The sequence below is a fragment of the Chelonia mydas genome, chromosome 5, assembly GCF_015237465.2.
Source record: "Chelonia mydas isolate rCheMyd1 chromosome 5, rCheMyd1.pri.v2, whole genome shotgun sequence".
Taxonomy (NCBI): domain Eukaryota; kingdom Metazoa; phylum Chordata; order Testudines; family Cheloniidae; genus Chelonia; species Chelonia mydas.
This window is the reverse complement of record NC_051245.2, coordinates 106,870,327-106,894,411: the sequence shown is the minus strand read 5'-3', so window position 1 is coordinate 106,894,411 and position 24,085 is coordinate 106,870,327. Positions and strand designations below refer to the sequence as shown.

Genomic DNA, 24,085 nt, shown 5'->3' with positions numbered 1-24,085 from the left:
TGGTGAAAGGCCAACTGTACATGGTGAAACGGTGGTGGTAACAAGTCTGTGAATAAACTGCACCAGTGGTTACTAACCCCAGAGTCTGAGTGACTCTGTGGACTGAGCAGAGGCAGGAGCCACGGGGGCCCTGCCACACTCTGCTACATGTGGGGGCTTGGCCAGGGTCTTGTGCCAGAGCAAGTGTTTGGCCGCCCGGAGATGGAGGAAACCCTGCAATGGCTGGTCAAGCAGCAGGAGGAGGTGCAGAAGGCAATGCAGAGTCTTCAGCAAGCCCACCAGCTGGAGAGACAGGCCTTGCTCACCTGGCAGGCAGTACAGCAGAAGATCCTGCAGGAATTCATTCAGGAGCAGGCCGTCATCCAACAGCTACTCCTGCAGAAAGTGGTGAATCCCATGGGAGGGAGTGGCAGGCGCCAGGCCTAGGACTATATAAAGTGGGCCTGACAGATGACCCCAAAGCCTTTCTAGGCACATTTGAGCGGGTAGCTGCTGGGGCTGGATGAGACAGGGCAACCTGAGCCCTGTGACTGGCTCCCTACCTAGCCAGCAAAGCCCAAGCAGCCTACATGGCCCTAAGTGAAGAGCAGGCCAAGAATTCTGAAGTGGTAAAGGCAGCCAGCCTGGATCGGGTGGGGCTGTCCACGGAGAAGTACTGCCAAAAGTTCTGGTCGGCGAGGTGGATGCGGGGGTTGTGGCCCCGGGCATTCACCCAAAAGTTAATGGACTGGGCCACCTGCTGAGGCCAGATGCCCAGACAATGGGGGAGATTATGGACACACTTGTCCTAACGCAGTTTTTACAGAGTCTCCCTGAAAACATAAAGGTGTGGGTGAGGAGACACCAACTGAATACAGTTGAGTTGGCTATAAAGCTTACGGAGGAGTATGCAGAGGCGGACTTCCCCAGGAAGGAGGGGTGGCCGAGCAGGGACATGGAGGCCAGGAGAAGGCCCAGGGAAAACCTGCCTGGGAAGGGCTCGGGGAACAAATGGGAGGGCACCCAAGGGGCTCCCACAGGGTCAAGACCAGTTGTCTGCTGGCCGTGCGGACGACCAAGACACAAGAAGGGGGATTTCCCGCACATGGATTGTGGGGTGGAATGGAAGGGTAGGCATACAGAAGTTTGTCAGTCAGAGAGCCCTGCCCGTGACCTGCCCTGGAACAAAAGAATTGGCACTTTCTGTTGAGCAAACAGGTCTATGTCAGGGACCCCTCCACATACATTTTAAAAATGAATCTGACAATATCCAACCTGAGAGACAACTTGTGATCTCTGCTGAATGAACTGTTCAGGTGATCTGCCAGACAGTTCTGAGCACCAGGAATATGGGAGGCTTAGAGATGTATTGCACTAATGACACAAAACTTCCAAAGATCTATCGCCTCTTCACAGAGGCGGTCTGACTGGCCCCTCCCTGTTGCACAGTACATCTCCAGTGTTGTCCAGGAGGACTTGGGTCTCTCCCTTGACATGAAGGAGAAAAGCCCAACAGACCAGATGAATAGCCCACAACGCCCATGGTTTATGTGGCCAGCCAAATCTTGATGAGACCACAGACCTTGAGTTTTTAAGTTTCCTAAGTGAGCTCCCCAGCTTAGAGAAGCAGCATCTGTAATCACAATCAATGTAGGTAAGGGAGGGACCTATCCACCAGACCAATGAGGCTTGTACTCCTGCAGGTACTCAAATCAGCATGTCCAACAGGTGACGAGCCAGAGAGTACACGGATTTTCATCAGCTCTGCAGCTTTCTGAGACAACGTCTGGCATGCTGAAACACATACATGCAGGTGGCCATGTGTCCCAGTAGCCTGAGGCAGCTTCTTACTGTAGTGACTGTATGGGCTTTGAGATCTGTGGAAAAGTTTAATATTGTGTGGAAATGGCTTGAGGTAGGAACATCCAGCTACTATAGAATCCAGGATTGCTCTGAACTGGGAAGTAGACAGACTTGTCCTCGTTGAACAACAGGCTCAGAACATTGAAGAGGGACTGGATGCTGTATAGACTGAGTTCTATTCGGAGCTTGGATCAACCTCTTACCATCAAGTTGTCCAAGTAAGGAAATACTTGCATGTCTGCTTTCCTTAAGAATGAAGCCACGACTGCCATGCATTTTGTAAATACTCATGGGGCAGCAGCCAGGCCAAAGGGCAGGACCATAAACTGATAATGGGTGTTGTTGACCAGAAGTCTTAGGAGTCTCCTGTGGCTTAAATGGATAGCCACATGAAACATGCATCGTTCAAACTGAGAGCAGTGTACCCAGTTGTCAGGATCCAGGGCGATGATGGAGGTTAGGTTGACCATGAAAAAATTATTTTCTGTATATATTTGTTTAAAATTTTGCAAGTCTAGGATAGTTCTGAGACTGCCTTTTGAATCACGAAGTAATGTGAACAGAAGCCTTTCCCTCCATGGAAAGGGGGAACCTCTTCCATAGCTGCCAAATCAAGGAGAGACTGGACCTCCCGGAGGAGGACAGCCTCGTGAGAGTGGTCCCTCAGACGGATAGGGAAGGGGGATGGGAGGTAGGGTTGGAAATGAACTGCAGAGTGTATCCCTGATCCCAAGTACTTAGAACCCATCTATCCATAATAATATGGGTCTGAGCATGTATGGAAGTGGGATAATCTTTGAGGAGGGAGAAACTGGCACATAATGATCTGGCACTCTGTCCCTGACAAGAAACTCAAACAGACTGCTTGGGGATTTCCCAACTGTCTCAAAGAACCTGCAGTAGAAGAAAACTGAGGTGGTGGGCATCTCCTTCTCTGGTTTCTCCTCCCTTTTCCCAGAATGGTCAGGCTGTTTAGGCAGGACAAGCGGGTACCTCTGGAGAGACGGAGGATAGAATTTGCTTTCTTTTAAGGAAAGGAGTATAAATTCCCAATGATTTCAGCATCGCCCTCAAATCCTAGAGTTTGTGGAGCTTATCATCTGTCTTCTATGAGAACAGGGCAGGACCTTCAAAGGGGAGATGCTGGATAGTCTGCTGGACCTCCTGCGGAAGCACAGACAATTGAAACCATGAACATCTGTGCATAGTTACTGTAGATGCCATGCTCTGGCTGCTGAATCTGCCCCATGAAAGGCAGCTTGCAGAGAGGTCCTAGCCACCAGTTTTCCCTCTTCTAAAATAACCTAGAATTCCTGCCTGGCATCATCTGGCAATTTGTCTCAGAACTTCATTTCATTGTCCCAGAAAGAGAAGTTGTATTTGGCCAGTAAGGCTTGCTACTTAGCATTAAAAAACTGTAGGCCAGCTGTGGAATAAATCTTTCTACCGAAAAGGTCTAGTCTCTTTGCATCTTTATCCTTTGTGATAGAAGGCAATTCCTGATGCACTCTTTCATTCACTGCCAAGACAACTAAGGAGCCTGGAGAAGGGTGGGTGTAAAAATGTTCATAGCTTGAGAAGGGACATAGTACCTTCCCTCTGTCTTCTTAGCTGTCAGAGACAGAGAGGATGGCAGTTGCCACAAATATTTTGTAGATTCTAGAATGGCTCTGTTTATAGGTAGAGCCAACCCTGTATGTCCACCAGCTTATGGGAACTCTCCTGAATATCGAGGCAGCTACTCTCTTTAGTAACCCCTGGTAGGCCCTGTAGTGATCCTGAACAGGTGAAGAAACCTCAGACTCCACACCCTTGTCAGATGATGAAGAAAAGTACAAAGAAGATTGAGGTTCTAAAATCTGAGGCTGGTCTTGAGGTTCTGGCTTGGTATACTGGGGATAACATCATGGGCCTCTTCATGGGAGCTAACCTTGTGTCTGCTTGGGGATCTATATGAAGAAGGTATCAGGGAGGATCTGGTGTCGGGAGGCAAGCCCAATGGGTTTCAGTCAGCCATAGAACCCCAGTCATCACCATCCCAAGGATATGAGTCTCTGGACCATCTCAGAAAATCCAGGGGGTATCAGAAGTGGAATCCTCACAAGAAAGGTGTCACCTTCTCTCCCAGGAGCTAGGGCCATAGGAACTAGGATCTTAGACTCCAAGGAGGACCCTGAGCTGTCTGACCATGGAGATATTGTATCAGATGGTGCCAAGGTGCTAAGATGTCTCTCCAGAGACGTCAGTACAGGGAACAACATGATGGGTTTACCTCTGGACTATACTGGATGAGAAATCACTGGATAGTATGAAGATGTCGCCATGGCACTGAAGACTGAACTTGTCTCAGAGGTAAGTTCATAGACAGGGCCCCGAGGACCAGCTGTTACTAGCTGTTTTGTCTCCTGTACTACTGGAGAATCCAGCGTCAAGAGGACGAGCAGGTCCCATGGTGCTATATATAATTCCACGGCCTTCCATACCAAGATATTTCCATGATGATGCTGTTATTGCATCAAAGGGGTCAGAACTGCAGTGGAGGTTGACAATCCTCAATGAGCTGGAGTTGACAATTCTTGAGAAGAAAATCAGTATCAGGGAGTACCTCTTTCCAGAGGATACTCTATCTCCCAGTGGTTTACTAGTGGACAGTACAGGGAACCTCAAACTTCTAGAGGAGCTTGGCTTCTTCAGGGAATGCTGCTTTGATGCTCTGTGCTTCTTCTTCAGCACCAGAGAAGGGTAATAGTCCAGAGGGGCACTCCTAACAGAGGTAGAAGTACTCAGGGCCTGCCCCAAGAGGAAAGGTTCAGAAGGTGGATGCAGGTGGCCTCCATAAGGAGGTAATGCAGTCTCATCTCCGTCTTTTTTTTTTTTTTTGGTCTGGGATCTGAAGTCTCTGCAGATCTTGCAATGAACTCAAATGTGACCCTCTTCAAGGCACCTTAGGTACCTGGAATGAGGGTCACTCACCAGCTCAGATTTTTTGAAGCTGACACAAGACTTGTAGCCCAGAGACCGAAAAATATCCCAGTACCAGTTTCCTTTGTATACTAGGAATCAGATGCTCAAAGTTGTAATAGAAAATAAAGAAAACATACACTAACAAGTACTACTATTTACAGGAGGAAGATAAAAATCCACGAAGTGAGAGAACTCTGACTGCAGTCTGCCAGACTCCAACTACCGATCATGGGTGATAAGACAGAATTAAGGGGGAGGACTAAGCAGCTCCCCCTTATACCTTTGTGCAGTGGTGCAAGAGTGCTAAGGATGAATGCGCCTCCCTAATCCGTACTGCTAAGAGAGGTTTCAGAGTAACAGCCGTGTTAGTCTGTATTCGTAAAAAGAAAAGGAGTACTTGTGGCACCTTAGAGACTAACCAGTTTATTTGAGCATGAGCTTTCGTGAGCTACAGCTCACTTCATCGGATGCATAGCATATCGTGGAAGTCTCTGACCCTCAGGCATTGGGCACACACACACCTGAAATGAAATGTACAGGTGCAATCGCTCCAAAGAAGCACAGGAAACACTAGTTTGGTAGTGGGGAGCAAAATGACCTCAATTCCACGTTTGCTATTTTTGGAGGGGGGAGGGGTTGCTATTTGAATCAGTAATTAACACCAAGAGATTCCAAATACAAAATGTACATATTTACTTTCAACTAAGTAACAAAAAAAACCCAGTACACCCCAGGCATGATTCTTTAAATAAATTCATTTGCCCTAAACAATGCTTGCTAAGAGACAGATATTTTAAAATGTAAATGACCAGAAGGGTTAAACTGTTAATTCATTTTATAAAATGGAATGAAAGAGAATTAAGACACTTGAAAATTTTGTAGATACTAAATACACATTTCAAAATATGTATCTTAAAAATCATATTTTGCTGATACATCTGTTAAGACATAAAGCAACCATCTGATGTATGTAAATGTACAAAGCTAAGATTAAATAAAGGCTCTTTTTGACAGTCATCTTGTCTCTGGTAATACCTCAGTATCCTTCTGGTAAGCCCTGGTAAGCTTCTGGATTTCATTTTCCGATTCTGTGGCACGGACTTTCTCTTTCTCCCAGCAGTGCAGTACATTCTGTAGTTCCATTTTTAAAGTGCCTGTTAAAGCCTCTCTGTCTGCACACTTAGTGCGTAGATGATTTAACTCTTCATTGGCATCAGCCAGGTTATCCTGAACTTCCTACAGAATAGATACAGAAACTGAAAGGTTGGTAACAGTTTTACCCCATATAGCATTATCTCAGCTAATGTTCAGTATCCTTGGAAGCAAAAGTCTATATGGAGATATATTGTCAAAACAACCATCTGCTTACTTCTAATGATAGACTGAAATTAAAAGTTGACACTGTTTTCCTCTGGGAGTAGAGGAACAGTGTAGAGCAAAAGGACAAGTCCTACAGGATTATTCCTTTTTCTCCCTTTTTAATCCATCTCCAAAGTCAAAATCTCCATGTTACAACTGCCTTCCTTTTGGGGCTGGGTTTGTCTCTTTACAGAGAGTACACAGTGTTCCTTCAGTTGAAAATCTGACAATGTAAAGATACAGCCTCCTGTAGACATAAGAAACTGGGTGGCTCTGGTAAAAGGATACCGTACTTTTCTTCTGTAGATCACTGGTTCCAATACAGCCCAGATTGGTAGCAACCAAGAGCTGTTATCATCTTGTTTCATGTTTAGTGGTCAATGTGAAATGATTTTGGTGTTTTCAGTTCAATTCCCAGTGGACAGGTGCCCATATCACAGAAATCACAATCAGAAACGGTACCAGTTGGTACGAATGTATCAACCAGCACAAAATCTCAGCAGACTTTTACACTAAGAGGTAGCCTGCTAGGTGAGAACAGAGACACATGCTCTACCTCTTCTGTGAACAGAGAACTCCTACTTCCAGGGCTGGAAATCTGACACCTTTTGAAACCACCAAATTCATATGACCAAATCAACTTAATACTGAATATTGAAAGCATTTAGTTGAAATGTTTGCCTATAGATTTTTAGATCATAAAATCATGTTTGTCTAATTGTGAAGTACAGAATCAGTTGTTTTCTAAGGTGCTCATCACAATTGTATTTTCATATAATTTCTTAATACAAATATTCAAATCCAAGAACAGGGCATCTTTCTTTAAGCACGCTCTATCATGAAGAAATACTAGGCCAGGTTCTGTGCTGAGTTACACATTAAATTGAGTTTCTACAGATTTACACCTTGTAACTCAGCACAGAACCTGGTTCACTATATCAAAAGAGTGCCTAACAGGAAAAAAAAAAGTTGGTAGAATAACTGTCTCATGTACAGTAGACATTTGCATTATAAAAAAAATCTGCAGAATTTTTAGGATGCTTTAAAAAAGAAGTATTGTGGCTGAAGCAAAAGTCTAGGAGGCAGAAATCAGGGCTCTATTGTCAGGTCTGTCACCAATTTCCTGTGTATCCCACGGCAAGTCATTTGGGCCCTGATCCCCTCAGGTGCTGAGCATTCTCAACTTCTAATGACTACAAGGGGAGAAGTTGGTACTCAGCACCTCACAGAATCTTATTGTTCATTAGTATCCTCCTCTACTCAAATCAGGAAAGTAGTACTTTACTTCACAGGGTGTTCTGAATCTAAATTAATTAATGTTGGACAAGTTCAGTTCATAAAATGGAAGGCCACTGTGTTACTACCAATGAATGCTAACACAGTCGCTCAATAATAAATTGAAACAGTGTATCTCCACTAAAACAATTTGAGAAACCTTGGGAGTGGCCACACTCAAATTTGGCAGTACTACAAAAACAATGCCAGCTGGAAGACAGAGTTGAACAGTGACCTCAGGACTTCCCTCGGTGCCTTGGTCACTGATGTACCGAGACATGATACATTACAAAAGTGATGTCAGCCCCCAAAAAGAGAGACAAAAACAAATTCTAATTTGAAAAAGACTATAAAATCAGAACTTCGGCTATCCATGAGAAGTGCTTGGCTTACCGATCAGCAATTTCTTATTAGCAGTAATTTAGGCCTATAGATCTCTCCAAATGTCAGGGATTACCTAATGTTTGGAGGATTATACACAAAGTTTGGCCATAATATCCATAATAATTTCACTGATATCTTTCTTTACTGTAAGTTTTGCACATTTCATACCATGACGTTAAACTTTACAGTTCTGTAACTGAAATCTTCCAAATGCTTTCAGCTGAGATCCATATATATAATCTAAATGTACGTGATCAAATTTCCCACAGGTGCAGCCACTGAGATGAACAGAGGTCCATCCTCAGCTTTCTATTGATCTGTTTCTATCCCCCTCAATGAGGTTGTGGAATTAATACATTCTCACTCCTGTTTGTCTGCTAGTTTTTTAACATGTGGCTGAAACACTGTATTTTCCCCAGTAATACTAGAAAACTTTATTCTGCAGCAAATAATCTGACCAATACATGAAAAAGAAAAGTGAATATTTCAAAACTGAATTGTATTTTCATAAATAAGTGAATGAGTAATTAAGTGACAAATATGAAAAATTGACAGTTAAGCTGAAAAATATGTCTGAGGATAAATTTCATATGACATTTTATGCATAAAGAACAAGAATCTAGCAGAAAAAGATGTTGAGGATGACATCAACACAGAAGAGCTATGCTTGTCGAACAAACAAGCACAAAATGATGAAGTAAGAGGACTACTCAAGGAACAGATCATCTGTTTAAATCGATATTACTTCACTAATGTAACCTTTGAAATGTTCACACAGGTAGACTTATGTCATCTGTAGGCTGCAACCACTATAAGGAAATATGTCCTTGCACAAACGTGAGGTTTGACATTCCACTCAATAGAGAGAAGTGATACACACACTTATTTTGAGATAACAGAGATAACATATTATGATGCAGATACAATCTAAGTGAGACATACCAGAAATATATGTATTATGATAAGAAGTTACAGTTCATAAAACCATACCTTAAGGTCTTGACTTTGAGACCGTATTTTTTGTTTGGATGAGTCAATTTCTTTCGTCATCTTCTCACATGAAGCTTTCGTTTTCTTTAGCTTGGGGAAAAAAAGAAAAGAAAAAACAATTGGGAGTTGGGGAGACTATGTAGGTACTTAAACATAAATTAATATTTCCTATAGAAATGTAAAACCAGAATGTATTAGAAAACTCCTCAGACATCAACTGTAAACAATTTAACAGATTACCATTAAACAAGTTTGATATATTAAATATTAATAATGATATTACAAATAAATAATAGCAGTAATAACCCCAAACCAAATTCACTATTGCTTTTGCCCATGAACTCTCAAACATCGGTGGGGGTGGGGAGGGAGTCTTTGAAGTGTGCCAGAAAATTTAAGAAATTGAGCTCCCAGTGACTTTCAGGAAGCAAGTTTCATAGTCAATGGCCTCTCCCAGAAAATGTCCTACAAGCAGCATCCTCCCTCTTAAACTGAGGGGACTCCAGCTCACGGATTTTTGCTCACTGCAACAGCAGAGCATAACTCAAGGAGAGGCACAGTCTCTCAAGTCACTTAATCCCAAACTAGTCAGGGCATTACAAGCAGCTACTGATGATCTTGGAGCACTGGAGTTATGGGCCCTCTTCCAGATGCACTTTTCTGATAAACAGGTGGCCACAATATGTGCTAGCTTCGTTTTCCAGTTTCAGTGTAGAGACCGATATAGCAGTCTAACAGTAATCTAATCTTGAGTGTCAAAAGGCACAAATAATGGTAGCCAAGTCTGTATGTGAAAGCAAATGCCATGCTCCTCTAATCAGGTATAGGCAGAATATAGCAATCTTGGTCATTGCTGCTACCTGACCAGGCAGGAGTTGCTCAGAACTCTATAGGTTTCAGAGTAACTGCCGTGTTAGTCTGTATTAGCAAAAAGAAAAGGAGTACTTGTGGCACCTTAGAGACTAACCAATTTATTTGAGCATAAGCTTTCATGAGCTACAGCTCACTTCATCCGATCGGATGAAGTGAGCTGTAGCTCATGAAAGCTTATGCTCAAATAAATTGGTTAGTCTCTAAGGTGCCACAAGTACTCCTTTTCTTTTTTCAGAACTCTATAGTACATCTAAATTGTAAACACTTCACAAATGGCCGCCACACATCTCCCTCAATCAGGGGTGCTGATATAATCCTTGCCAATTTTGTTAGTTGCTTTCCCCAATCTACCAAAATTATTTCTATATTTTCCACATTGTGTTTCAGCCAGCCAGACCTTATCTACTCACCTCCAAACTCATAGAGACGTGTGAAAGTGAATGCTCTAATTTTAATATTCACTAGCTCTACAGAAATTAAGAGTTATTAGCTCTTATGTGTATTTAGTAAATTAGAGCTAATATAATGTCACAAGTTCACCAAACAGGTCCAGACATATATTGTAAAGCCAAATAATTAATTACATCCATCTATGTGTGGGGTCCTGTCATAAGTCTATATCCTAAAAAACTTAACAGAATTAAACAAGCCTAAAATCTTTGCGCAACATATAAAAGCAAGTTTTTTTTTGTATTGGATGGTGCCCTTGATAATCCCTGAGAGTTTTATTGTAATATTAAAAGAGTTTTATTACGAAACATGTCTAAGGACAAAATGCACAAAAAGCCAGAAGTAGCGGCATCTATGGGGAAAATCAAGGAGGAGAGAACACTGCCCTTTCTGTGTACCATGAGGGCATTCAGTGGTCTCTGGCTCCGCATGACAACTTCAGGGTCTGTCACACGCAGTCCTACTGGGAAGTCTTGTGGCAGGTCATCAGCTTGCGATTTATTTTCCTTGACAGTTCATTCTTCTTTCTGTCAGAGTACTCTCTTTGCTTTCTTAGCAGCCACCCCCTTGGCCTCCCCACTGCTGTCTCTGGCACTGTTTCCCAACAAAGCACATTACTAAGCCAAAGCCTGCTGAGTAGACTTTTCAACTGTGCTGAGAATCATGTGACATTCATCCTCCCAAGTAACAATTCGCTGTGGGTAATGTGCTCCTAGTTATTCTTCAGCTTCCAGACCTGGGCCTCAGAAGAGATTCATAAACTACTAAACACATTGGTTATCTTATCTCACTGCAGAGACTTAACAGTGCTTGCTGTTTAGAGAAGTTTAATTGTTACTGTGGTTACTTATTCTTGTGCCCCTTGAACAAATCTCAGAGGACTTGAAGGAGACTTTTTTCCCCAATAAAAATAGCCAAGTTAATATGATTTATTTCAAATGTAATGAGTGACTGGATAAACAATAAGTTTATCAAACAAAAGACAAAGCTTAGGAATAGAAAAAAAAAAAAATACTGACACATTTCAGTGCTTTGCCAATTTTATGTACAATTAAAGGACTTTGAAAAGTTGTAGTTAACTGCTCTCTACAGTGTTTAAACCTATAAATTCATAAAACATTTTAAACCCAAGAGGATTAAACAAATCACATTAGCAATATAAATAAGAAAATAAATACAAGATAGACTTTTCAGCCAGTGACTAAAAGTCTCTAGGAGTGCATGAAAAATACATTTTTTTTTAAAAAATAGAAATGTTTGTTACTGTTCTTTTTTATCTTTAGAAAGGTATTATGCAGATATCTCTTCCTATCTATGACAAAAAACCCCCCCAAACCATGAAATTTACCAATCTTCATCAAGAACACAACTGATCTCTGAAAATAATCTCACTTTTCTTGTGGGGGCACTCACATTTACACACCTGATACCAATGAATGTTAAAATTCAAGTACTACATTGCATTTTTAAAATACTTGCGTCACCTTTTACCTAAAGCCCTAGATGAAGAATGGAAAGTGTCATATTTCTGTGTAAGTTTACTGAAAACAATTAGAAGTTCAACAGCTCAAAATAAAAATAGATTATATATTTTTTATATTTAAGTGGAACATTACTATAGGACAAGTTTAGAGGAAGAGCAGTGACAGAGATTATTTCTTTTTAGTATCTGTAGCTGTCAACTCAACATTCCCAATCTTTTGACCTTTGTAACAAGTGAGGAATACATACTGTTGCAGGCCGAAGGCTATATGTATGGAGCCAAACAGTGCAAATGTTACCTCATTAGATGTATCTTCCAGCTTGTTCTGGTAATCTGTCAAGGTATTCCTCAAAGTCTCAAGGACAACAGAGAGGCTTGGAGGTTTATCTTTGTCCTTGCGACTGCCTGAAGAAAAATTACAGAATGAAAATAAAGCCCTTAAAGTCACAGAGAGATAGAGAACTGCTCAAAGTGGAAGATATTAAAATTAGTTAGGGCTGCACAGTGACAATACAGAACACTGAACAGCAGCCTTGTTCTCCCCACGGCATACAGTTTCATGTCAAATATAGCTAAATAACTGCTTGTATGAGAGCTGTTGTACAACAAAGTTGCAATCTCCAGTTAATACTCACAGTTATCATCCAACTAATGAACTCTATATCCAGTTTTAGGTATGTAGTTTAGTGATTATTAGGTCTATATGTCATTCAGTCAGATCACCATTTACACTGCACAGGGACACACTTTGTAAAAACATGTTGTATTAAGTTAAGTAGATTGCACTTTTCCTGCCTTATTTTGGCATCTTCTGACCAAGCATACATTTTGTAATGCAGTAATACATCACTTATTCAACAAACCTTTGCTGAGCCAAAGATCACATGACGTTGTTATGCTTGGAAGGGTCTTAAAACTCTTTAAATGTTCTTGAATTCCAGTCCAAAAGGAAACAACACAGATTTTTTATTATCTGTCTGTGCATTCCTACATAATGTTTCAATTACAAATCTTAAAGCTGATATATCCATTATATGTACATTATACGTATTTATTAAACCCTTAAGCTATAACTTCTGCTCTAGTTGACTTAACTAGGATCATATGCACAAAAGTGGTTTGCATTATTGCCTTCAAAATGATTTCTGAAAACAAGAACAATTTTATATTGATCACGTATTTATAAGTTGCCAATTGATACTAAATTTCTCCCGTCTTTCTAGTGTTATACAAAATGGCAGACTGACAAATATGTTTTCCTCGGCACTGCCTACAAAATAGTGTAATATTTATAAGCACATTTTATAATGAATAACAGCAACAATAATAATAATTATATCATTTGCATATCACCTCTTTCCAGCGATCTAAACTCCCTTTGAGTTCACAAACACGAACTAGCCCTCGATCCCTAGTAGTGTCCTTCTTTTACAGAAGGAGAAACTGAGAAGCAAAGAGGTTAAAGAACATGATTTTCAGAGATGCTAAGCACCCACAATACCCACTGCAGTCAACAGAAGCTACAGCTGTCAGCATGAAAAAAAAAAAAAAAAAAAAATCAGACCCCGAGCAACTTTTCCAGGATAACACAGCAAGTCAGGACACAGATTGTGTCTTGTATGCTAAACCTATCCATTAGACCAGCCACAACTTTCTATAAAACTATAGTTGCAGGAGCACCCTATCTAACTTTTTACTATTTTAAATCTTAGTTTATTTTTTTCTAATAAAAAATGGAAGGGTTAGTATCACTTAACCAACTGTGAAACATTAAAGAAAGCCTGGCTTTAGATACCCACATGGGGCACCAACTGCAGTCAATGGAAACATCACATATGCATGCAAAATCAGAATATTGCCCACAACCACTTTAAAATTGAAATTTGCAGAGTAATTTCCCTCTTTTAATCACTTCAGGAAGTACAGAATAGGGCTTTAAGAGGTATTTCACTCTTGGACACACTAAGCCCTGGTCTACACTTGTGGGAGGGGGGGAAAAAATCGATCTAAGTTATGCAACTTCAGCTACGTGAATAATGTAGCTGAGTCGACGTACTTAGATCGCCTTACCGTGGTGTCTTCATCACGGTAAGTCGACTGCTGCTGCTTCCCCGTCAACTCTGCCTGTGCCTCTCGTGGTGGTGGAGTACAGGAGTCGGCGGGAGAGTGCTAGGGGGTCGATTTATCGCATCTAGACTAGACGAGATAAATTGAACCTCGCTGGATCGATCGCTGCCCACCGATCCGACTGGTAGTGAAGACATACCTTAACTTTTCACTTTTATTTCTTAGCCCATCTTTATTACCATAGTCACACTTTTTGTTAAAACAAATGCTGATTTGCGTTAGGGCTTAGAGTGCAAATTGCTTTATCCTCTGTTTCCGGAAGTTGGTGAGAATGCTATCCTAGGGCCAAATACTGCATAATGATCAACACAAAATTTTCCAGTTAATTCAATGAGTTGGGAACTGTGCATGCATTTCCCAGGGCATAAATTCTGTTCTAAGGTTATCGTTATCACAGTCTATTTTGGTCACTTTTTCAACATTAAGAAAAAAATTACACTAAAAATAAATTATGGACTAGATATGCCATCCTTGCTCTATTATTTGTATTACTGTAACACCCAGAGGCCACCTCAACTAAAATCAGGGCCCCACTGTTCTAGGATATAATCTCTGCCCCGCAGCATTTATAAATTAAATAGTCAAGACAGACAGAGGGTGATGGTGAAGCAGAGGGACAGAGAGGAGAAGTGACTGCTCAGAGTCACATAGCAGGTCAGTAGCAGAACTGGGAACAGAAATCAAATCTCCTGAGTCCCAGCCCAGTGCCCTAGCCCTGGACTAAACTGTGTCTTCTGGAGTACACAAATACTGCACAAGCTGGCCACTGAGTTCTTGTGATATAGGGTATTAATCAACATAAGTAAGGGTAGAAAAATCTGACTATACATGATAAGGTTAGATTTTATTTAGATTTAAGAAAGACGTCCCATCCTTAAATTTTCCAGCCGTGCTTAAGTAATGTAAAATCCCAGTATTGGAGGAAATTACAGAGTATTCAAGTCCCTTTGTATTGCACAGCCCGGATCACTTGGCAAGCACTCCTAAATTCCACAATATCACTACATTCTACAGCAACATTAATACTTGCATAGCCATTAAATATTGTTCATGCTCATCCCTCCCACCACTACAAGAACTCATACAAAACTATGGTTCACAATATTTTCATCTGTTAATTATTTTGGGTGATGGGTTTTTTGCTGAGTTTTCCAGGTGACCCAACTCCACTCTCCAAGCTTCAGACCCTGCAGTACTGTTTAAGAGGCCAGTCTCTCAGAACTGCCTTCTCTACCACATAAGCCTTGGAAACAGCAGTTTGTAGCCAGCTTCAGAAACTCATCACCCTGGCTTCTGCAGCCTTGGCTGCTGCACTCTTCTCCAGGCAGCCCAGCCCATCAGCCTACAAACCCGACTCCCTCTAACTACAAGCTCAACCAGGGATTGGCAACCTTTGGCACGTGGCCCGTCGGGGAAATCTGCCGGCAGGCAGGGACGGTTTGTTTACCTGCAGCATCCACAGGTTCGGCCTTTCACCGTTTCAGGCCAATGGGGGCTGTGGGAACAGTGCAGGGAGCACGCAACATAAACCAATAATCACCTCTTTGTGGGGAAAGCTGCAGGCAGGTCCCAGTTGGGCCATGAGACAGAAAACAAAATCAGGGGCCTGACTGCTGCAAAATGTGGAATACTATGACATCTTAGAAAAATGCCAGATTCCACAGTGCTCTTATTGAGATGAATGGGTCAGTTCACCCCGCGTAAAGCTATTGTTTCAGGCTCTCTGCTGACTCAGGTGGGCAATACTCCATGAGTTTACAGTTGATTCATGCCAACCCTCAAAGTGATAACTGGGAATTTTTAATTAATCAATATAATTAATACATAATCTATAGATCAGGCTACACAAGTTCATCTCCAAAACCTTATGGGCTAGAAATTATTTTTAAATGAAAGCTGATATTCTGGAGTACAATTCTGTGACTGAAATCACAGAATCTCTCTAAGTATCCCACACATGGTACAAGTATAACAAGATGAATTGATGAAAAGGTATCAGCTAAATTTCCTGGCTTTAAAAATGAGCTAAGGGGGGGAAGGGGAATTGGGTTTGTGACTTTTTTTGCTTTATGAAAAATTGTTTACGTTTTTCCTGCTTGTTTTTATTTGAGGGCTTGGCTACACTTACCTTTTATAGCGCATCAACTTGCTGGCTCAGGGTGTGAAAAATCACCCCCGAGCGCAGCAAGTCAGAGTGCTTTAAAGTGCTAGTGTAAACAGGCTCCAAGTGCTCGGAGCTAATCCCCTCCTGGAGGTGGACTACCAGACCTCTCTCCCAGCGCTCACGCACAACCACACTCGCACTTCAAAGCGCTGCCATGGGAGCACTCCCGCGACAGCGCTTTGAAGTTTCCAGTGTAGCCATGCCCTTAGAAATATCAGGAGTGTCATATCGCCTCTTGTTTTGCTAGAGAAGTCCCCTGAAGAACCCAAAGAGACTGGAAGATCTCTCGTCTCAGCCCTTAAGTGAAAGGACAGGACTGCTGAACCTTTAACAAAACAGCATTTCTTTCAACTATTTGACAGATGTTTGAATTAAACAGATGTTTAAAAACAAAACAAAAAAGACATTTTAAAACAGTTTGTCTTCACAGGTAAGTTATATTAGTATAAGATAAGGTCTGAATTTAAACTGATTATTATTATTATTTATATTACAGTTATGTCGCTTGGAAGGGGAGTAAGTTAAACAAAAAAAATTACTCTTATAGTGGAGGAAGTGTCCACATGAGTGGTTATGCTGGGATAACTATACCTGTAGAACTGATAAAACTTTGCCAGGTAGACAAAGCATAAGACTCTCTTCCCTTCTGTTCAGGTTTCAATAGGTCAGAACCCCACTGCTTCTTAAGTTCTCCAACACCAAGAGAGAACTCAGTGTTTGACATTTTTATATTGTTAAAAAGTGGTCTTCAAAAATACCCTTTAAAAACCAAAATTCCTTGAGGCCTTTCTTTTTATATCATAAAGAAACAGAAAGCACACATTCTTTTCCCCTTCACAGGTCATCTTTAAAAGAGCAAGCATCCATTCCAGCAACAGTTTTTTCTCATCTTCTCACACAGAGCAGTAACAGCCGGTGCAGAAATGTGATAGATCAGTCTCTCTCAGGTATGGCCCATGTGAGAAAGTTCTGATGCACCACTTCCAGGAGTCAACCATTGGGAGTTTATCATCAGCTGAGCAGGTCTGCAGTTAATTCTCCTTTCCTGCTATGTAACTGGCCACTAGGAACATCTAATAGGACTATGCCAACTCTCAATCCTTGAGCAGAGGTGCTGGAACAATTTTTATAGTGGTGATGCTGAGGGCCTTGAACCAAACTGTAAGCCCTGTATATAATGGAAACCACTTCAAGCCAGGGGGTGTGACAGACCCAGAGCACCCCTAGTTCCAGCACCTATGGTCCTGAGGACTTTGTTCTTCAATACTTGTTGATGTTATGCTACAGTTCCCAAAATGTGATCCATGGATCACTGGTGGCCCATGCAGCACTTGCTGTGGATTTGTGCAGAGTAGGCAGATAACATGGTGCTAGTTCTCCTAATTTCCAGTTTGTTTCTAAGTTAGATCATAAGGAAGTATTAAAAGCTCCAACTTTTTTATTTGTATTGGTCCTAGATTTTCTGCAAGTCCAATTCACAGAGCAATAGTCTCTCTTTGTGGGCATGAAAGAACTAATAGAAACAGCAATATTAGACAAAAACAAATACAAGAAAAAGCAGGTAAGAAGAAAGCAAAATATCTTTGAAAATACTACAATATGCTCAACTGAAAAGTGCGGCGAACCTGCAAGACAAACTGTAGAATTTTACTGTTTGTCTCCCCTCAAACTACAACAACGCTTCTGAGGTTTCAGTGTTTGCTATGAGGACCCACTTGCAGCAGCAAATCAGACTTATTCTGCAGAGGAGCAACTCTCTACAGCTGCTTTTGAAGCTTTAAAGAATTTTATTTTTAGATGTCTTATTTTTAAAGGTGGGAGTAAATAAAGCGCATTAAAAACAAACTACTAAATTCCCGCTAAGAGGGAAACATGGGATCAGTTCACTCCTTGTGATACTTACCATCAAGGGGATGAGAAGAATGGAAAACCTGTTCAAAGTACTATAAATTGCTTAGGAACTGCCCCTTCGCAGCAGCAGACCCCCTCTCTTTAACCCTGCAAAAGCTCCTTTGTGCAAGAGAGGCACCATAGGCTTGAGAGGAGACTGGGAAAGGCTGCTCTAAATGGCACAAAATCCCAGTGAACCTCTGGGGAAATACCCATTAATGTTGACGCTTTCAGCATTAATTCTTACCAGTTCCCACTATGCACCTGAAAACTGACTGTGAGGATTTATTTGGCCCAAGTGCAGGTGAGGCGGTCATAGCATCAGAGTTCCAGATGAAGCCATGCTTTTATGGGAAAACCGGGGAATACCAGAAATATCAGAGAGGGGTCTAGTGCTCTTCCACTCAACTTTGCCTGTCCAAAGCTTTTTATCTGAAATGACGTTTGTCACAGTTCAGGACAACTGCACCTGTATTTCCCCATAGTGGTTCAGCAAGGGCACTCACTCTCAGGGATTCCAGATCCCCAGCCATTGCCCTTCTCGGTGGAAATACATGTTTCTCTCCTTTCTGACTGGCGTATTTCTAGGCTGCACAGTTCCCTGCCTTCACTGTGCATTTCGCAGCACAGACAGGTTGCCCAAGGACACCTGCTTGCTTTCTCTTTAGAGATGGATACAAGTGTAACTACTACAGATATAAATTACCATACAGATTTCTATGCAAGCCTACTTCATTCTTAAGGTAAAAAGCATTACAGAGAAAACACTAAAAACAATAAAAGAACCTACACACACGCTACTAAGATTACAAGAATTAATCATAACCAAAACATGGATTCTGGCTAGCCCAGTCCTTTCAGCCTTACCCTATGGATTGGGGCCCTCTGTGGACCAGGGATTTGCTGGATCAGGAAGAAGGCCATATGCTAGTTTAAAGCCAGGCTATTTATCTAAAAATCCCTTTCTTAATCGGTGGTTCCTGGAGAATCCACTTCAAAATAGTATATGCACACCTTTCTATGGGGGTGGCTTCTTTGAAGATGTTACAACTTGAGTCAATTTGCCTCATCACCCTGTTGTTCTCACATTTACCCTTCACGTGGAAATACATACAATTAATTCATTCCACAATAATGTATACACAATTGCATTTTTAATACAGTGAACTCCGAAGATGTTAAAACGAATTCATTAAGGTTTAAGTTAATTCAGTAAAGTTCATTCAGGATATTATCAGCCTGTCACAATGTTATTTGGCTAAAAATGCAGAGAAAGTAAAGAAAAAAAAATCGATGAAAGGCTGCCACATCATCCCTCAATGTATCTTGTTGCTTGATATTGCAGAAATGCAGATATAATTAATATAGCACCACATAACACATTAGGTTTAACATGAACTCAAAAACAAACCAACCCCTTTTCTGAACATGTTTTACCTACTTTTGTAAAAAGTAATTCCTAAGATTATTATAACAAAGATTAGAGGAAAATATTTCTTTATTTATTCAGTTCATTTACTGTGTGTGTTTGTCAGCACTTTATGAATATTTTGTTTGACTGGTTCCCTTGTACAGGTATGTGCATGTTCCATGCACCAACCAGAAAGAAAAACATTTTTTAAAAAATAAGAACATTCCCTGGCAGGGGAAATAACGGTCTGCTGTAGTACCTAAAACTACTTTTACCCCCTTTTTAAAAATAAATTTACTAGATTTCAAATTAATGGTGTGTCTCAATAATTCCTGTTTATCTCAATCCCCATCTCAGTTGTAGAGTAGTATGTTCCATTTGATACAACACTTACAGATAATACCATATAATGTATATGGTAGAGTGACACTAAATCTTCAATTTCATATTTGTATACTAATCAGAAAAATATGTATGTTGTTTGAAATTAAATGAATGTAACATAGAGCACAAAGTAATGCTATAAAGAGAACTGTGTTACATCCTGCGTCCTACATAATCTTTTTGAATATGTGACCTTTAAGTTGCTGAAGGTTGCCTCAGAATTTGGCTCAGTTCAGTCAAAACATCTGTTCCCCTTGCAGGTAGACTGTAAGGACTTTTTTCTCAGTTGGATTTAGAGCACAGCAAGTGAGCCCTTTTCTGACCGATCAGATAGATCCCAGCACTTGTAAATCAAGTTCTGGGCTGACAACAGCAGGTCCACATTCCGTCACCCTTTCTCAGCTAGCGAGGCCACTTGACTGCTGTGAGAGCTGCTCTTATCATGTCATCAAATCAAAGCATGTTGAGAAGAGGGAATGCAAGAGGCATCTGCAGAATTCCCACAATGTAGTGACTTTGGAACATTGACAGATGCATCTGTCATTTTATACCTTCAACTAACCTGCTGTCCACTGGCTTGACATAGTAAAGCTGTCCAAGAGTAACTCCAGTTCTCTCACGTTGTTTTCACACGTCTCTGTTAGGAAGGCCTGGCGTTTCTTGGCCTTTATTTGACAGGGAGGATGGGTGAAAGGAAAAAAAATATTAAAGTGGTAAACAAAAAAAGACTCATGTTACAATTAACATTTTTACTGTAGAACAAATTATGTAAAAAGGCACATTGCACATCATTACTTTTCCCTGAAACCAAGTGGGTCCAATGTGACAATACAAAAGCTAAAACAGTGTTTCAGTGTGGACTTAACATGCATTTGGGATAAAAACCAGAGGGGGCGGGGGGAGCAGCACATGGGCCCTTCAAGCAGTCAGAATTAGTAAAGTTTCAAAAAGAGTATAGTAATTTTCTCTTCCCGCCATAAAAATAGTCATCTGCGCCTATGTACACAAACAACAATGTTAATTTTTGCACCCTGAAAGGACATCTGGAAAGGCACAATGCTTCTGACCAGATGGGATGGAAATCAAGGATATGCTGCTCTGGAAAAGCCCATTCCTATTGTAGTTGCAACCTGCCACGTGCAATTGTTAGCTATATTTTCCATACTAGATAGTGATTCCCTCAATCTCAGAAACTCTGCTTTCTAGTTAATGTCCCAGAAGCAACGGAATAATGGAGAACACATCAACTCCCAGCACTGGATTTTCTTTCAATAAGCTTTTCACTGGGGGGACCTTGTAGGTAGGCGGTTGTTCAAACTATGTGGCTGGTCTTATTTCGAGGGCCAGTTTAATATTAAAGTATCTGAAAAGATTTAGAATGAAATAAAATTTTAAATAATAGTTATGTTACATCAATTATTGTTTCTTCTTCAAAGGGCACCCCAACATCCAACTTGAGTAGACGGGCTGGGCAGTGGGCAGATCAAGGGGAGAGACACCCTTCCCACAAGCCAGTCTAATAGTTGCACAGACAATCCACAAAGGCTGCTTCAGCCGATCAGCTGATTTAGCTCCATACTCCACTATCACAGGGGTAGAGTGGGAGGATCAGCATAGCAGTAGGTTCTGTGGCCACACACTCCATCCACACCTCACATCACACTTTTCCCTCCTCTGTGCAGCAGACCCTGCAGTCATGAAGGAGGGGCTAGATTTGTAATTGCAAGAGTTTTAGATAAGTAAGCTTAGTATGTAGTTACGAAAATTGAGGTAGCATATGACATGTTTTCTTTTCATATGAAAAATATTTTAAAGGCTATTAACAAAACATGAGCTTAATATTTCACTTGGTTCAGGAGCATATTAAGCACTTGACACTGGCCAAATATGCACTCATTAATGTCAGGAATGATTCAGAGCCTGCAGTACAGCAAGTTTCTGGGCAGCTTAACAAGTGTAGCTGCCCTGTCATAGGCTGCTTGCTTGGCTGCACCACCTCATTGGTGGGAAGAGTCAGCAGACCAGCTCTTAAGCCCAGCAACAACAGTTCAGCAGCTGCGCAAAGCATTTGCACATGGCTGTGATAGCTCCTGCTTGTCCCAGCCTTGCTCCCACCTTGTTCCAGTCCCACTGCTCTCCTACTTCTAATTCTGACCCAGACCTATCCTTGCCTCAGACCTTATCCTGACGTCTACCCCTGCTTTGTCTCACTCAAGGTAACCCAGCTCTAACCCTCAACTCAAATTCCTGAATTCTGATTTTGGCTCTGACCCTCGGCTCTGGCATTTGGACTCTGACTCTGGCTCTGACCCTGGACTCCTATTCCTGGCTACTGACTCCTGCTCCAACCACTAGGCATGACTGCCCACGTCCTGATCTCTGACAATTAAGCTTAATTTTGTTAAAACAAGTTAAGCAACAGCCATTGCCATTCATTGTCATTAGGCTATATTGGGATATTCACCAGAATACTAAGGCCTCAATCCAGCAAAGCATTTGAGGATGCACTTAACTTTAAGCACATCTCACTTACTTCACTCTGGTACATCCAGATTCAATAGAATAGAAGGCTGGCATAGCTTTGCTGGCATAGCTATGCAAGCGAGGAGTGCTGAGGGGGCAGGGGGGAAAATCACACTGCTAGCTGACACAGCTATGCTGACAAAAACCCCGGTTTCATAGATGCAACTATGCCAACGTAAGAGTGCTTCTGTTGACATAGCTAGTGTTCTTTGGAGAAGTGGTTTAGCTTTGCGGGCAGAAGAACTCCTGTTGGCTCAAGCTGTTTTCCACACTAGGGGGCTCTCTCAGCATTGTTATACCAGTCAAGTCTCTGTAATGTAGACATTCCCTGAGTATATTATATTAGTATTCTGTTTAATATTAATCTGCCAAAGGAACCCTCTAACTTTAGTTATTTAATTTTTAAAACATATGCTACATATGCATATAGTAGCATTTAAGAGCTCAGTCCTATGTGAGAAACAATGGATATACCTACAGTGCGATAAAAAAAACCTGTGGCACCAAGTCTCAGAGCCTGGGTCAGCTGACACATGTGCTGGGTCAGCACCTGGACTTCAGCCCAAGCCCAGGCTCTGAGACTCCACAAGGGAGGAGGGTCTCAGACCTCAGGCTCCAGCCCGATCGTCTACATTGCAATTTTATAGCCTCAGCACCCAAGCCGCAGGCAGTTGACCCAGGCTAGCTGTGGCTATGCTGCGGGTCTTTTATTGCAGTGTAGATGTATCCAATGGGAGTATCAGGTGCACAAGAATACTACTGAAAGCTACTGAAAGGAAGCTACTGAAGCTTCCAGATTACTATAATCAAATATTTATATTATGGTAGCACCCAGAGGCCCCAGCAGGAGTGGGGCCATTGTGCTAGTCCCTGTCCAAATGAATATATAGACATGGTCTCTACCAAAGAGTTTACAATTAAAGAAGTCCATAGTCAAAAAATGACATCTGTCTGGACAACAAGTGGGAAAGGATTAAGTAAGAAGTAAGCAATAATTAAAAGTACACTTTTCACAACATCCTTGTAATGGAGGCGTGGTGGAGAAAGAAGGTCCATATCTCCTATTTCTGATCCTGACCAGTTACTCATTATTTATCTTCTGTTCTAAAATTATGATTCACTATTTGAATAAATTTTTCTTCCTATTTGATCATAGCACAGGAAGTTTACTCTCCATAGCCCCAAGAAAATTCTACTATCTTGTCTATTACATACAGACCAACATACCACTGCTTATCCAAGGATCCAACCAGTTTTTCCAATGTGGGAAACACTGTCTCCCCAAAAGCCTTTTGAGCTGATAGCATATCATTGGCAAAAAAGGACAAATATATGCAATTTTCTGCTGTGTTCTCCCCTATTCAGTTTAAATATTTTATAAAATGTGTTTTACTGCTGCAATTTTAATTATATGTGCTGTATATCTACTAATATATTATTCATGTGTTTCAGTGTTAGATCCCTTGTAGCATTTACATGGGTTTCCCTATGTGATAGTTTGTACTACACTTCACAAAGAATTTCCAACACTACTGAAATCCATATATACACAATTGCTTGTATTTGCAGAACGCCAATACAAACATATTTTAAAGGATTATCTTTTCCACAGGATGCAAATACATTAGAAGGGTTGACCTTTCAGTGCATACTATCGAATAGGAAAATATAACAGTATGGTCAATATCACAGTAAAAGAAAGGCTTTCTTTTTAATGTAAGCCACACTAGTACAGACACGGTCATACTGAATCTATCCCACAGAAACGCCTTATATAAGCACGCCTAAGCAAATGTACTTTTTTTCCCCTCAGCCTTCCTTCTTTTTTTTTTTTTTTTAAATTCACCACATTTTAGTCAGTACATTCTAGTTTATTTGGCCTTCATCGTTTCTCTGTACTCCCATTTGCTGACTATGTCCATAAGTCTCCATGCCAATTTCAGTATCTATTTTTCAATTGCAGTAA

The 24,085-nt window shown here is 41.2% G+C and overlaps 1 protein-coding gene across 33 annotated transcripts in view; it reads right to left on the bottom strand.

Annotated features, from left to right (window-relative positions):
* The window catches only part of CCDC171 (coiled-coil domain containing 171), a 258,335-nt gene that overhangs the window by 168,792 nt on the left and 65,458 nt on the right, over positions 1 to 24,085 (bottom strand). For all 33 annotated transcript variants that reach the window (XR_006290939.1, XR_006290938.1, XM_043546855.1 and 30 more), the window contains 4 exons: positions 20,159 to 20,261; positions 11,919 to 12,025; positions 8,815 to 8,904; positions 5,842 to 6,042 (listed from right to left, as the gene is read on the bottom strand). Coding sequence is in view for 31 of the 33 variants with exons in the window: in XM_043546855.1 (XP_043402790.1) it covers positions 5,842 to 6,042; positions 8,815 to 8,904; positions 11,919 to 12,025; positions 20,159 to 20,261 (501 nt within the window). In the remaining 2 variants the exon portion in view is untranslated. The remainder of the gene's footprint in view (positions 1 to 5,841; positions 6,043 to 8,814; positions 8,905 to 11,918; positions 12,026 to 20,158; positions 20,262 to 24,085) is intronic.